Below are 15,186 nucleotides of genomic sequence, written 5' to 3'. Positions count from 1 at the left end.
GTTGCTTTTGCCAGCAAAACGCTCTCCAAGTCTCAAATGAACTATCCAGCACATAGACTTGAATTTCTGGCTTTAAAGTGGGCCATTTGTGACAAGTTTAGCCACTGGCTAAAAGGTAGACATTTCACTGCATGGTCTGATAATAATCCTTTGACCTACATTTTAACCAAACCCAGATTAGATGCGTGTGAACAGCGATGGGTGGCAAAGCTCGCTGCATACGACTTTGACCTGAAGTACGTGCCAGGAACAAAAAACATTGTTGCAGATGCCCTGAGCAGAGAGCCATTTGTCAAGTCTTGTGTCAGCCATCGTCTGTTGAAAGAACCATACATTTCTCTTTTGGATAAGGTCAATGGTGTTGTTACCGGAACTGTGCAAGATGCCTTTCGTGTCACGAACAACTGTCAGAATGTGCAGGCTACCAGTGATGGCGAAACTGAGAATGAGCTGCAGGATGACGTGAATGACTCGTGTCCAGGATCCTTCGATGCTACTGAAGTTTCTGCTGTCCTGGGTGCTTTCTGCAATGGTGGAGTTAGTCAGTTACCTGTGGCCAGTCCGACGTCACTCCAGCTCCCTGATGAAGATCCATCTGTTGCAATTCCGTTTTCCAGACTTGCTAATCTCCAAGAGCAAGATAGCGTAGTCGGTAGAGTCATCAACTATGTTCTGAGGCATAAACGTCCTTCAAAGTGTGACAAAGCAAAGGAAACTAGCTCTGTGACAAACCTGTTGAAGCACTGGAAAAAGCTGAAGATTCGTAATCATGTGCTGTACAGAGTAAAGATGGATCGAGTGATGAATAAGAAAATCTTTCAATTTGTTGTACCTGATTCTCTGAAGCATGATGTTCTTCGTGGTGTTCATGATGCAGCTGGACATCAGGGGGGTGCAAGAACTCTCTCCCTCGCAGTTGAAAGGTTCTTTTGGCCAGGAATGAGTAAAGACATCAAGCTTTATGTGAAGAACTGCCATAGATGTGTTGTCGGGAAAACTCCTGAACCAAATGCTCGTGCGCCCCTTGAACATATTCGAACCTCTGAGCCTATGGAACTAGTATGCATAGACTTCTGGAGTGCTGAACAAACTTCTGGAAAGGTCGTTGATGTCCTAGTGGTGACAGATCATTTTTCTAAGATGGCGCATGCCTTCCCTTGTCGCAACCAGTCAGCTAAGCAAGTTGCCCATCGCCTTTGGAATGACCTTTTCTGCATTTATGGATTTCCAAAGAGAATACATTCAGACCAGGGTGCAAATTTTGAAAGCAAACTAATTAAGAACTTACTTGAGATGGCTGGTGTCCAAAAATCACACACCACACCATACCACCCTATGGGTAACGGTCTGGCAGAACGTTTCAATAGGACCTTGGGTAATATGATAAGGGCTCTTCCAGTGGAATCCAAGGCGAGGTGGCCACAGCTTCTGAGAACATTAACATTCAGTTACAATTGTACGGTGCATGAAACAACCGGGTTCGCCCCTTTTTATCTTATGTTTGGGCGTATCCCGAGGCTGCCAATCGATATCATGTTTCAGCATGTCCTTTGTGATGAAAAGGTGGTCAGCCACCATGGATTTGTCACTGCACTGAGATCTGATCTGAGCACAGCTGCAGAAATTGCCCGGAAACACTGTCTTAAAGAGCAGAATCGCCACGCCATTCTTTACAATCGGAAAGTCAGGGGTTCACCTTTGACAATGGGAGATAGAGTTTTACTGGCTAACCGTGGAGAGAAAGGCAAGAGGAAAGTTTCGGACAAGTGGGACTCTGTTTTATATGAGGTTCAATCAGTGAGACCAGAGATTAACGTGTACAGGATTAAGGATGTTCAGACTGGCAAAGAAAAAGTGGTGCACAGAAATCTGTTGCTCCCAGTGAATTTCTTATCCTGGAATGATAGTGAGGAAGAATCAGTTCGATCAGATTCTACTGGTGCTACTTGTGGCAGTGCTCTCGATTCCGCTCTGATAGATAATTCTGATCCTGTTTCAAAGACATCAGAGTGGTTATCACAGATGGACAGAACACATGACCCTGATGAAATGCAGGATGCCACTTGTGATGGAGTTTCAGACATTTCTGATGAGATGTTTCCTGAGCGTTCTGACAATGACCAGTGCAAACAAGACAATGAACATGTTTCTGAACCTGCTGAGAGTACAGTGAGTTTACATGCAACCATGCCAAATGAGTACCCCAGTTGTTTGCATGAACCTGATCAGAGCCTTACCCCTGTCATTTGCAATCAGCCCACAAGCACAAATACAGGCCACATCACTACACGATTAGGGAGATCAGTTAAGCCCCCTAATAGACTTATTTGTGAAATTGAAAGTCAGGAAATTGTGAAAAATGATGCACAAGTTATTTTTCAAGGGAGTAACTTTGTAGTGGAGTTGTTTAGGAACATTTTTGTTTAAAACGTTTAAGTGATGATTCATACCTAAGAGCCAACTGTGACGTTAAGAGTGACTTTTAAGTACGTTTTGCTTCTCTGTGAAAGAGTCTGAGGAGTTTGTTGTTTACATTGACTTATATGTATATTTGAAGAGCAAAGATACATTTGTTACCACTAGGAGCGTGTAGACTGCACCTCCTATAGTCTGTGTTAAGTGTGGAACCTGGTGCCATTTCATTCTTACACACTTCCTGGGAAGAGATAGATTATCTGACATGCTGTATTGTAAAGCTCTTTTTCTCACACCTGTCTTTAATAGTTTTTCTTCTTTTCTCTTCTCTGAGATTTTCTTTATATTTTGGTTGTTACATATGCTGGTTTGAGCCCAATTTAGCAGAATTTAGGGGGGTGTATGTAACGGAGTTTAAATAATGTTGTTAAATTCATGCATTAATTGGGAAAACTCGACATTGGCTGTTACGTCACCCGCATTTACGTGCACGATATTACAGGGGCGGAGCTACATCACCAGCAGCAGTTGTTTACATCTCTTGCTGCTGGTAAGTCGCATCAAAGATTGCTGCGTCTTGACAATTGAGTTTAAACTGTTTTTAAGTGCAAGGTTTGACTTTTATACTACACACAATGTTATATCATTTGTCTGTCAGTTTTTAGTTCTGTCAGTCGAGTCAAATGTGTTATTTGCAATGATAAAATGAAGTGTGTGTGTGTGCTAACCTGCTTGTGAACTCCGAATCTCTGTTTATTTTATTTAAGACATCTATGCCACGTGATGCACTGTACGTTAACCAGCTTTTGGTCGTGTTTGTTACAGGTATGTTTTAATCAGATTTGTTGTGTTCTGTGTAAAATATATTAACTGAATCGAGTGTTAGATTTAGTACACGTGCGATTTGCTCACACGTGCGATTTGCTCACACGTGCTGCTGAACTGTGTATCTGCACCATTTTAGATCTGTTCTTCATTTTCTGTGTTTCATTTATACAAAAAGATATGTAAAATTATGGTTACTTAAGTTTATAATATTTCTGTATTTATGTGAAATGATGAGGACAAAGACAGTGACTTTAATGTATGTTTTATTTGAGTTTTGTCCACTATATGTTCACAATCATTTTGAATAAGCAGTTGTTTACATCTCTTGCTGCTGACATCTATGCCACGTGATGCACTGTACGTTAACCAGCTTTTGGTCGTGTTTGTTACAGATCTCTCACTGCTGGCTCAGTAAAGTGCAATTTTGAGTAACCATCCACCTGCTCTCAGAGTGATTTCATCCCTACACATACAAACACAGTCACACATATACACTTTGCAACACACTTTGCAACTTTACGACGCCATCAAAAGCATTTACTTCCATTGTTGTGAATATGTGATTGAGAACTAGAAAATTTACAAATTGCATGTTTAATCATGCTGCATTTTGTTTTTTCGAGGAAACAAGAACAAACAACTGAGTTGGCATTGAAGTTCATTAAGAAAACATCCTGAAATTATTTTCTTTAAAAAACAATTTATTTCCACTGAAGAAAAAAGATCCTGGATGACAGTGTGAGGAGTACATGAACTAATCCTTTAACACTATTATAGAAATACACTCAGCGAAAAAAGAAACCTGCATTTTACAGGACACTGTATTTTAAAGATACTTAAAACGTAAAAATCAATACGATATGCAAAGAGAGAGAGAGAGAGAGAGAGAGAGAGAGAGAGAGAGAGAGAGAGAGAGTAACGTCTGTTGATAACTTAAAAAGAGTAACTAAACCCTAAATCAACTTTTTTTAGTTAATGATCTGTAAGAATGGGGCTTTATTAGTGCAGTTCATTGATTTTAGTAAGTTTTTTGACATTTGGATATAACCCAGATAGCAAAAAATATCCGCAGGACTTCTTTTTGCCGCCAGCCCTAAGCTGTCGGCTATAGGTGCGTCCCGCTGGCGGGGATGAAACGTTTGCCGCCGAATACGTCACTCCCCTCTCTTGCGATTTGCCGCCGGCATGCAGCCGGCGGCCCGACTGCTCAATTTTCTCTGGCGGTTGCCTCCGTCTAATAGACCGCGGCAGGCTGGCGGCAAGCCGCTTTGAAATCTTCTCAAACTCAACATTGGCCATTGGAGTTAAAGTACTGACAGCATTTTAACTTTCACATTTGAGCGGTTATAAAATCATAATAGCCTATATATGTGAATTATATCAAATAGGATAGTTGTTTTGCTCCAAAGCAAAGATATGTAAGTTATGTTTATACGAATGTGTTTTAAGTTAGTTTCCTTTTTTACACCCTGAGTTCAAGCATGTTTCACATGCATCTAAAGCCAGTAGGGTTTATAACAGATTCTTGAAGTTTTAGGAAATTACATTTAAATTACTTTTAAACTCTGAAGCGATTATACAGTAATATATGTGAAATATATCGAATTATTTTATCACTTAGGTGAACATTTGTACATGTCTTTGATTTATGCACTTGACTGGAAATTTCCTTTATGTCTTTCATTATTTTCCAACATCGATTTAATTTTTTTTACCTTTTACATGTACAAGGATTATTTTGCGATTGCGACCTGTACAAATTAATTGAGAGAAAAAAGAAAGTGTTAAAGCACAAACAGTGAAGTACCGCCACCGGTCGACAGGGGCAGCACTTAAAAAAGACGGAAGAATTGTAAACCGGAAGATAACGTGTCCTCCCAGAGAGCACTCGGCGTCACACATTTCAGTGTTTGAAGAGAGGATCAAGATACAGATTTAAGACAAAAGTCATCAATTACGATCGTTTAAGTAAGTACATGTTTCATTTTTGTGTAACGCAATTATGTTCATGTATAGAAGTTGTTTAAATTACTTTGTTTGTCTGAACAAGTATGCTCCCCTAGCTAAAGTGGCTAGCAAGTGTAAGCGAACACATGCTGTTTTGCCTTTGTTATAGTACACACGGAGGTTAAGCAAAGTTCTAGTTCTTTTATTTTTTATTTAAAAGTTGTTAGTAAGACTATGTTTGCTCTATGCTGCTTATCCAGTAACTGAAGTTGTATTAACAATGTAGTTTTATTCATATTTTCTTGCAGATAGCTTGCCCAGAGCACAGCATCTCGTGCACAGCATGAAGTTTTCAGCTATCAAGGTATATTAGGCCTGTGTCTTAGTGTGCAGTGTTTTAACAATATTTAAAATAGTGCTTTTAGTTGTTGTTTTTTTTTTATATAATGTAGATTTCTAGAGGCTCCAGAATGAAAACCAAGCCCTGCACTGCAAAAATGAAAGTCTTGCTTGGTTTTCTTTTGTCTTGTTTTCTAATATTAGTATCTGAAAATTCTTAAATTGAGACACTGACTTTGTAAGCAAGTGGCTTAAGATATTAAGTTTTGTTTATTGAAATAAATTATGAAAATCGGGAGTTTTTTGTTACTTAAAACAAGTAAAAAAATTGCCTGTGCAGTAAGAAAAATAAACTAAATTCCAGTTTTTAACTTAATCAACTTAAATTAAGTTTATTTTTCTTACCGCATTGGCAGATATTTTGACTTGTTTTAAGTAAAAAGAAAAACTCTTGATTTTTATCATTTATTTCAATAACAAGACTTAATATCTTAAGCCACTTGCTTACCAAGTCAATGTATCTCAATTTGAGAATTTTTAGATATTTATATTAGAAAACAAGACAAAAAACTAGGTAAGACAATCATTTTTTGCAGTGTGAGGGTGAAGAACCAAGCCCCGAGGGAACGTAGTGAACGAGCAGGTAAGAACATGCATTCTTTCTTAAATTTTACTTTTTTTGTCTGTGATGTAGGTCCAAAATTACCATATGCCTTTCATTTTGTAGCTTCGGATGACAGCGGCTTACATTTAATGTTGCTTGACAACACTTTGAGGCAGGATAAAATGCTCCAGGAACAAGTTGTAAGTGTGCTAATTTTGCCGTAGGGTAATCTAAAAGTAAAATTAGGTTTGTACACTGCATATACAGTCTGAATCCACAGCCTGTCTCACATTTATGTATGAGAAAATTCTGAGAAATGTAATTTGTAACACTTTTTTTGAATTTTCAGCTTTAGAGTATCGTCTCTAATCACCTTTCAATTAATACAACCTGGACTGGTGTAGGGAATCAAGCATGTTTTAGAGACCTGTTTCTGAAGACCATTGTTCAAAGTAAGTTAGATTTTTATATTTAAGTAGATGTGTATGGCCTTATGTTATTCAAATGGAATGACAGTTCTGTATTTTCTACAGGAGCCATCCGAAAGAACCCGGCAACCCAGGATGCCACTGATGGGGCTGTCCAGGTTAATGTTACGCGTAACCTGAAAGGAGCATCTGACCGTGAAGGCGGATAAAGGCGGCACACAGCTGAGAGGGACCCACAGCTGACCCCTTAAACCGAGGCTGACTACTGACACCCCAGCATCACTGACAACTGGAACCCTTTCTTTATCCTGCAGTCAGTAACATCAAGAAGCCTGAAGTGTGACAGTACACTCAACCAATCCACACTTCACTGTGAAAATTACTTTTCTTTTTTTCCAAATTCCCTGGGACCCTGCCTTGATGGCAGCTCCTCGGAAAGATATGGAATGGCGAGAAGGTTTGTCCTTTATACAGGTGCACGAGATAAAGTACTGATCATAAGCGCCTCATGCTTATACATTACATTCATGTGGATCTTTTTTAATGTCTTTAGTGTCTTTTACTGTTTTTTTTGTCATGTGGATTTGTTTTTTTTAATCATTCTGTTTATGTTGATGTGTGTTGTGTTATAAGCTACTGGGACCTTGAATTTCCCATTGAGGATCAATAAAGTATCTGTTCATTTTTCATTCACAAGAGACAGATCATATTGCAGCAAAGTAAAAATATTGTGTCCCAGGTCAGCAATGCCATTATAATAGTCTATTCTAGTCCAGAGCTTTACTCTAAATCAGTGGTTCTCAATCCTGTTCCTGGGGACCCCCTGCTTTGCACATTTTGTATGTATTCCTTATCTAACACACCTGACTCTAATCATCATCTCATTAGCTGAGAGCTCCATGAACTAAGCACAGTGTGTCAGGTTAGACAGACATACAAAATGTGCAGAGCAGGGGGTCCCCAGGAACAGGATTGAGAACCACTGCTCTAAATGATTAACACTTATCCTATTGTTAGAAATGACTATTATTTGGTATGCTGGCCATTCTTTGGTACCAAATATCCTCATTACTTAATATAATGTTTACTGGTAGCCTAATTATTTTCATCTTAGAGCTGACCTCTAAATTATTAACAATTGTTGAAAATGTTCTAATTTGCTTGTAATGTTTTTTTTTAAACTAGAATTTATTTGAAAACCTGTATGTTTTTTAGTACTTTTTTTATTTTTCAGTTATTTATATTTTAGTGCTCTTACACATCTTAGTTCAATGACTGTTAATGTACTTTGAAATGTGGAATAAAAACTCCAAATGAGAATTTGTCTGATTTGATCAATCATTATTTTTGATAAACTGCATACTAGAAATAGCCTATATAAATATTATATATATATACAATAAGCGGCGGCAAATCGCTCGAAAATAGCGTTTGCCTCCGACGGTCCGCGAAAGAGCCGCCTTCAATATAAAGGCGGCCGAACGGCGGTTGGCCGGCGGGCCAGCCGCGGATTGAAGGCGGTAGACAGCTGGCTGCCGCTTTTAAAAAGCGGCTGCCGCCGGCGGACCGCCGTCAGACGTGTTTGCGATTACGCCTTTATGACGCTTCTACTGTCGCCAGAGCACCGCCGGTGGTCCGCCGACTCATTGCTATCTTTTGCTATCTGGGGAAGTGTTTTAATCCTGCTATATATGGTGTAAAAACGTCTGAGTGCTGCCCTCTTCAGGTTGAACTGTGGCTACTGCAGTTGAATTTTCCTATTGGATGTAGGAAAATTCAACTGCAGTAGCCACCGTTCAACCTAAAGAGGGCAGCACTCAGACGTTTTTAAACATATATTGTAGTATTGAAAAACTTTATATCCAAATGTCAAAAAACGTACATCAAAATCAATGAACAGCACTAATAAACCATCATTCTTACAGATCAGTAACTAAAAAAACTTGGATTAGGGTTTAGTTACTCTTTTTTAGTTATCAACAGACAAAAAAATGCTGTAATCTGAACCAGACATACATTAACCTTAGCTTCTTCCGTTTGCTATATATGCAAGTCAGTAATATATATTTTTTTTTTAAAAAAAGCTAACGTTAGGCAATTGAAAGCATTTTACTTACTTTTCTGGGTGCATCCGTGTCTGTTAAAGTTTGAGGTTGTCCCAGTCTTTTCCTTTAATTGTGCGATTATACACACACAACATTTAGCGCTGCTCTTTCCAGAATTAGAAGCAAAATTCGCGTAGGCGAACTTCACGATCCGGGGCACGTCTTTCTGCATTTTACAAATGTGAACATTTAGCCCGCGAATCATGCATCATGCATTACACGAGCGTAAAAGTGAGTGACGTCAGTGAGTGTGTTGTCAAGCAAAGAGAGCGAGAGGTAGCAGTGTCTGTGAAGGGAGATCGCGACCGGTCTTGGGCACGAAACAGGAAAAGTGTAACACCTTATATAATTTTTTATAAAATATTTAGTCAAAAACAAAGTGATGAATGCTCAAGTCCGATTGTATATATCCTCGAGTCCGAGTCCAAGTACGAGTCATCAATCTGCGAGTCCAAGTCGAGTCACAAGTCCAGAGAATGGATTCTCGAGTCGGACTCGAGTCCAAAGAATAGTGACTCGAGTCGGACTCGAGTCCGAGTCCAGGACTCGAGTACTCCATCACTGCATTCAGGTACGCTGAATTTCTCTTCGCTCTTGCCCTGAGAGTTTGCACGCAATTTATATCTTATCAATCACTTCCATGCAATTGTTTTATCTTTCCCGAAGTGTGTATGCGCTCAGACTGCGTCCTCTTGTGCATTCGCAAATCCATCAGCTCTCGCGCGCTCTCTGGAAGGTGACGCTTTGGCGTCTCTCAACAGATCTCTGTGCGTTGCTCTGGGTCCAGAATGCTCATGGAAGTTGTAGTTTCCCAGTGTCGCATTGCGTATTGTTTATCATTTCGCATAACTTTTAAGAAAACAGACCCGCCTTACGGCCGAAATCTTACCCGCGTTTGGCGGTGTTAATGTCAAGCCCTGGTCATAATACCATAAATCCAAATATTATAATTCACTTACTGCCAGCAAAAATGAGCCTTGGTTTGTGCTCTCTGGAAGAGAAAAGCCCACTTGCATATCGTTGTTCAGCTCGTCTTTTTTGTCTGTAATTTACAACTTTCGGCGGGGCAAAACGAAACAGCATCTCGAATGCACACCAAAAATTACCACTTTACCAGTGCTTTTGTAAGTGGCGACAACGATCTGTGAACTATTGTGTTAACGACTGTGTAGCTGCTTTGTTTGTTGCTGGAGGACGCGTGCTTTACAAAAACGGTGCTGTACTAAAAGGTAAATTATAGTTCGCCTCAAATTTTTTTTATTTGTGTATTTATTTAATGTGTATTATTTCTTCCCCAAGCTCATAAAATAAATTTGGGTCGCACATAAATTGGCAGGGTCGGTCGGAAACCGGAACCAAACAAAATTTTTTTTTAGGCCTAAGGGCCAGCAAACAAATCCAAAGGTAAATCCAAATCAAAATCCAAAGACAGGCACAATATCAGGGCAGGCGGCAATCAGGCATTAAATGCAAAACACAGGCAGAAGTCAAAAACACAGGCAGATCCAGGTAACAGATAAACAAATTAAACAGAACAGAATACAGGCAGGATAAACAGACAGGATTTGGCGATGTAATAATCAGCCAGGAACAGGTGAACAGGAAGTGACTTATATACACAATACAGACAGGAAGTGTGAACTGTGACATGGCATGATGAGTTTCAAAATAAAAGCCAGAACAGAACAGGATGTCAAAATAAAAGTCCAAAATACAAAAATACACAGAATACAAGAAAACACAAAACAAAACCATTACAGAACCCCCCCTCTAAAGGGCGACTCCCGGAGTCCAATAGAGGGTGGGTGGGCGGGCCAGGACCTCTTGGCAATGGCAGGGCAGTTCAGGAGAGGTCCTGGGTCATGTGGCCAGGATGGTCCAGGATCATGGGGCAGATGTGGGCCAGGGTCATGGGGCAGATGCGGGCCTGGGTCATGGGGCAGATGCGGGCCTGGGTCATGGGGCAGATGCGGGCCTGGGTCATGGGGCAGGCTTGGACCTGGGTCATGGGGCAGGCTTGGACCTGGGTCATGGGGCAGGCTTGGACCTGGGTCATGGGGCAGGCTTGGACCTGGGTCATGGGGCAGGCTTGGACCTGGGTCATGGGGCAGGCTTAAACCTGGGTCATGGGGCAGACATGGAGCTATATCATGGGGCAGGAATAGACCTGGAACACAAGGAGAGGAAGGGTCCGAGCACACTTCGGCCTCCGCCTTGGTGTCCTCTGCCTCCTCCCTGTGTCCGGGTACTGCCCCCCCCAAAAAAAAACTTGGGAAAGCTTCCACTGAGCAAGGTGGCGATGTCCCAGATGGTGAATCAGATGAGTCCTTTGAGCCAGGTGAATCAGATGAGTCCTTTGAGCCAGGTGAATCAGATGAGTCCTTTGAGCCAGGTGAATCAGATGAGTCCTTTGAACCAGGTGAATCGGATGAATTAGACGGGACTGGTGAATCAGGCAGGACAGATGAATCAGATGAGTCGGGCAGATCAGATGAGTCGGGCAGATCAGATGAGTCGGGCAGATCAGATGAGTCGGATGGTTCAGATTCAGGGCCTTGAGGAACCTCGGGAACAACAGAGCAGAAGGCAGACCAAACACACCACAGGGCTATGGCAAATTCAGTAAGTACAGAGTCAATGAGACATACCTCTGTGGTAGTCGGTTCAGGCAAGACGGCCATCTTGACGGCAGGTGCAGGGTGAACGACAGCCCTCATAAGTGCAGGTGTGGTGGTGACGATGGCCCTCTGAAACACAGGTACAGGGATGGTGGTCGCTCTCTCGAAAACAGGTGCAGAAACAGGCAGGATGGCGGCCAGTTTGGGAACAGGCGGGATGGCAACCATTTTAGGGACAGGCAGGATGGCGGCCATTTTGGGAGCAGGCAGGGTGGCGGCCATTTTAGGGACAGGCAGGATGGCGGCCATTTTGGGAGCAAGCATTGTGGCGGCCATTTTAGAATCAGGCATGACTTGTACAGGTGTGGGTAGAACAGGCATGACATTAACAGGTTTGGGCAGAACGGGCAGAACATGGCTAGGTGTGTGGTGAATATTCCCTGGTTCATTATCCACCACACCCACCGTGAACGGAGAACCACACAACAGCAATGCAAAGTCAATATAACTCTCCAGGGACCAGGCAGACATATCATGGGGCATACACAAGCGCAACCATTCATCAAGAGCATTATAAAAAATAGGTTTTAAAGTGTCCTCATCATAATGTACCTGATTACTCAAATCCAAAAAGTCACTCATGTAATCCTCAATGGGCCGGTGGTTCTGACGGAGTGCAAGCAGTGCAAAAACAGGTTTCATGTTGCTGGTGGGAGATTACTGACCTTCGCTGGATTCCGGGTTATGGCTGATTATTCTGTAACAGGGTGTGCTTTAATGAAAGCAAAGAGAAGGGGGATCCATATGCAAAAGGTGTTTATTGTAAAATCCCAATAAGGGCCAGCAAACAAATCCAAAGGTAAATCCAAATCAAAATCCAAAGACAGGCACAATATCAGGGCAGGCAGCAATCAGGCATTAAATCCAAAACACAGGCAGAAGTCAAAAACACAGGCAGATCCAGGTAACAGATAAACAGATTAAACAGAACAGAATACAGGCAGGATAAACAGACAGGATTTGGCGATGTAATAATCATCCAGGAACAGGTGAACAGGAGGTGACTTATATACAATACAGACAGGAAGTGTGAACTGTGACATGGCATGATGAGTTTCAAAATAAAAGCCAGAACAGAACAGGATGTCAAAATAAAAGTCCAAAATACAAAAATACACAGAATACAAGAAAACACAGAACAAAACCATTACAAAAAAGCATATTTATTGCACATGAACAATAAAAGAGTACATAGCCCTACACAAACAATCAACTTTCTAATAAAAAAATATATTAGTATTATATCTCACAATCTAAAATGACAGATACCCAGTTAACATTACAATTAGATCAAGTAAAAAGTTGTACTAGTAAGGGATAATGTATTTGCAGCATGTCATCACAGAAAAAAGCCCCAACAGTTTCTTCAGGACAAATGTCACGAACACATTGGTTTAATCATTTGTAAATTTAATGTCGGATACCGGTATGTCATTAATAGACATTGATAGACATTGATGAGTTTTTAGTTTTGAGCAGTAGTAGAATGTCACGACTGGCCAATCAGAATCTAGCATTTTAGAGAACCGTGTAATAAGAAATGGTCAATGTAACACATGAGATCAACACAAAGTTGTACAAACAGTCAATATATGATCAACATGAGTTATCACCTCAACATGACAAATAACTACACAGACTTCTTATAGAAAGGGATTCCGTTCTTGGGAGTTTGTAAACAACAGTCTTCAAAAACACCCACACTGATGTGCACTGCTTAGTAAAATGAATGTCCAAAACATAAAAAAAGTTTAAAACATGTTAACATCACCAAGGAGGGTATATTGCTGGAGTGACTGTCTGTCAAAAACAACGAAGGCTTTATGGCAGAGATCACCATCTTTCAATCCAAGGACAAATGGGAATGGTTTTGTCACCTCAGCCTCTCAGAAGAGTGCAACCATGTTGGTCCCAACTGTTGAAAACACTTGTTAGAATGCAGACAAAGACTCTAAATGCATGATGCAGCATTATTATACAAAACCAAACAATTCATATTTCATACACAAAAATGTAGTATCTAGTTTAATTGTAATGAAATGTATAAATTTCTGTTTTATTTCAATAACCTTACAATATACTCTTTGTTCATGCCAATAACTCAGATTCACAGTCATTTCAGATTCTGCCACGTCACTTTACCTGGCAGTAAGCCCAATTTTTTAGATTTTGCAACAACCTGCATACTTGCCCTTATTACTTAATATAGCCAACACTTTATTAGCATATATTATGTAATGAATACAGGGCTGGACATTAACGTTTGTCCCTAAAGTCAATGTTTTAGGGTTGCGAGTGAAAGACAATTTTTCTTGTCCGAGTTTTAACTCTATTCCTACTTGTAAACATGTCTTCTTGCTAGTTCACAAACAAAATATTAAATGTTTTAGGTTGCTTGCAAAGCAAAGTGTGCAATACTTCCATTACTTACATAGACTTAAGACTTCTGTGTGGGGGAAGGGAGGATTTCTCTCTGGGGAAGAACAACACTGACACCCAGTGGCCGTGCCGGTAACATTCCGACTTTGTGTAATTAAACTTTAAAATTGACGTTCACTTTACAAACCTCTGTTGACATGACTTGTAAATCTGAGTTGATTTAACAAAAAAAATTATGGCAGCAAAGTTTTTTTACAGTATAGGGTTGTAAATGGACATGTAAAACCATCTCTGGGTAATTTTTGCACCTAGAGTAATAAAGTCACATACTATGAAGATATCGGAGAACAATGTAACATATTGTAATAATGGATTCTTTAACACCTTAAATATTTTTATTATGATTACATTTTAATGTATATCTTTAAATATAAAACGCTTAGGTTACTCACGTAACCCCGGTTCCCTGAAATAACGGGAACGAAGCATTGCGTCAGTTAGCTGACGCTATGGGGGAAACTCCTGTTTACTCCGTGACTGAAGCCTATTGGTTAACGTCTGTACAAAGTACAGACCAATAACGTTTGAACCCGCGCGCGGGAAGTACACGTCCTTATATAAGCGCGGTTCAAGCGTCAGGAGCTCATTATTATTCGACTGAAGCGCGCAGCCGAATACACTCGCTGCGTAGACGTTTGTAGCACGGCAAGTGACGCAATGCTTCGTTCCCGTTATTTCAGGGAACCGGGGTTACGTGAGTAACCTAAGCGTTCCCTTTCAATACGGTTCACTTCGCATTGCGTCAGTTAGCTGACGCTATGGGGGAACGTAATCCCATCACGCCGTGCATACACAACGTACAGAAGTGCCTTACCGGAGAGACACTGCGTGTGGCCCTATACCCGGCATATTCACAGCTTTAAGCAATGTGTAAGCACCATATAAAATGTCGACGCGCACACGGTGGGGTTTTAAACGCACCGGGGGCACATAACATAGCACAAGACGGCGAGATACCGAGCGCGCCGCGGGTGTGCGAGATAAGTAAATTCAGAGTCACGTTGGTGAGCTCGCTGAGCGCACCGTGGTGTACACATAAAACGCATGAGCGTGCATGATTGAGCCGAGAGAACCTGCGCTCGTAGGGCAGGGACGTCTAAGCTGTACAATCTGACAACGTAGACGGCGAAGACCAGCCGGCCGTGTAGCAGATATCAAATAGATACCCCTGTAGACCAAGTCCATGAAAAAGCCAAACGCTCACAGAGTGGGCTCTATATAGGACATAGCTCATAGAGGGGCGTGAGCCAGTGCGATGGTTTCAACGATCCATCTAAATAACCACTGTAAGCAACAGACATACATAGTGAGTGATCTGCGAAGCTCACGAACGGCCGATCTGACTATAATATGCGGCAGAACGGTTCGTAGCGTGGGATTATACAGATACCACAATAGTGTGA

The 15,186-nt window shown here is 41.1% G+C and overlaps 1 protein-coding gene across 1 annotated transcript in view; it reads left to right on the top strand.

The window, feature by feature from the left end:
• The window catches only part of LOC141362842 (Fc receptor-like protein 5), a 57,867-nt gene that overhangs the window by 23,735 nt on the left and 18,946 nt on the right, over nt 1-15,186 (top strand). Inside the window, exon 4 of the mRNA XM_073865100.1 lies at nt 7,829-7,838. Within this exon, the coding sequence (XP_073721201.1) occupies nt 7,829-7,838 (10 nt within the window). The remainder of the gene's footprint in view (nt 1-7,828; nt 7,839-15,186) is intronic.

The sequence above is a fragment of the Misgurnus anguillicaudatus genome, unplaced genomic scaffold (genome assembly GCF_027580225.2).
Source record: "Misgurnus anguillicaudatus unplaced genomic scaffold, ASM2758022v2 HiC_scaffold_29, whole genome shotgun sequence".
NCBI classification, from domain to species: Eukaryota; Metazoa; Chordata; class Actinopteri; order Cypriniformes; family Cobitidae; genus Misgurnus; species Misgurnus anguillicaudatus.
Note: the sequence above shows the minus strand (reverse complement) of the source record. Positions and strands in the feature narration are given on the sequence as shown.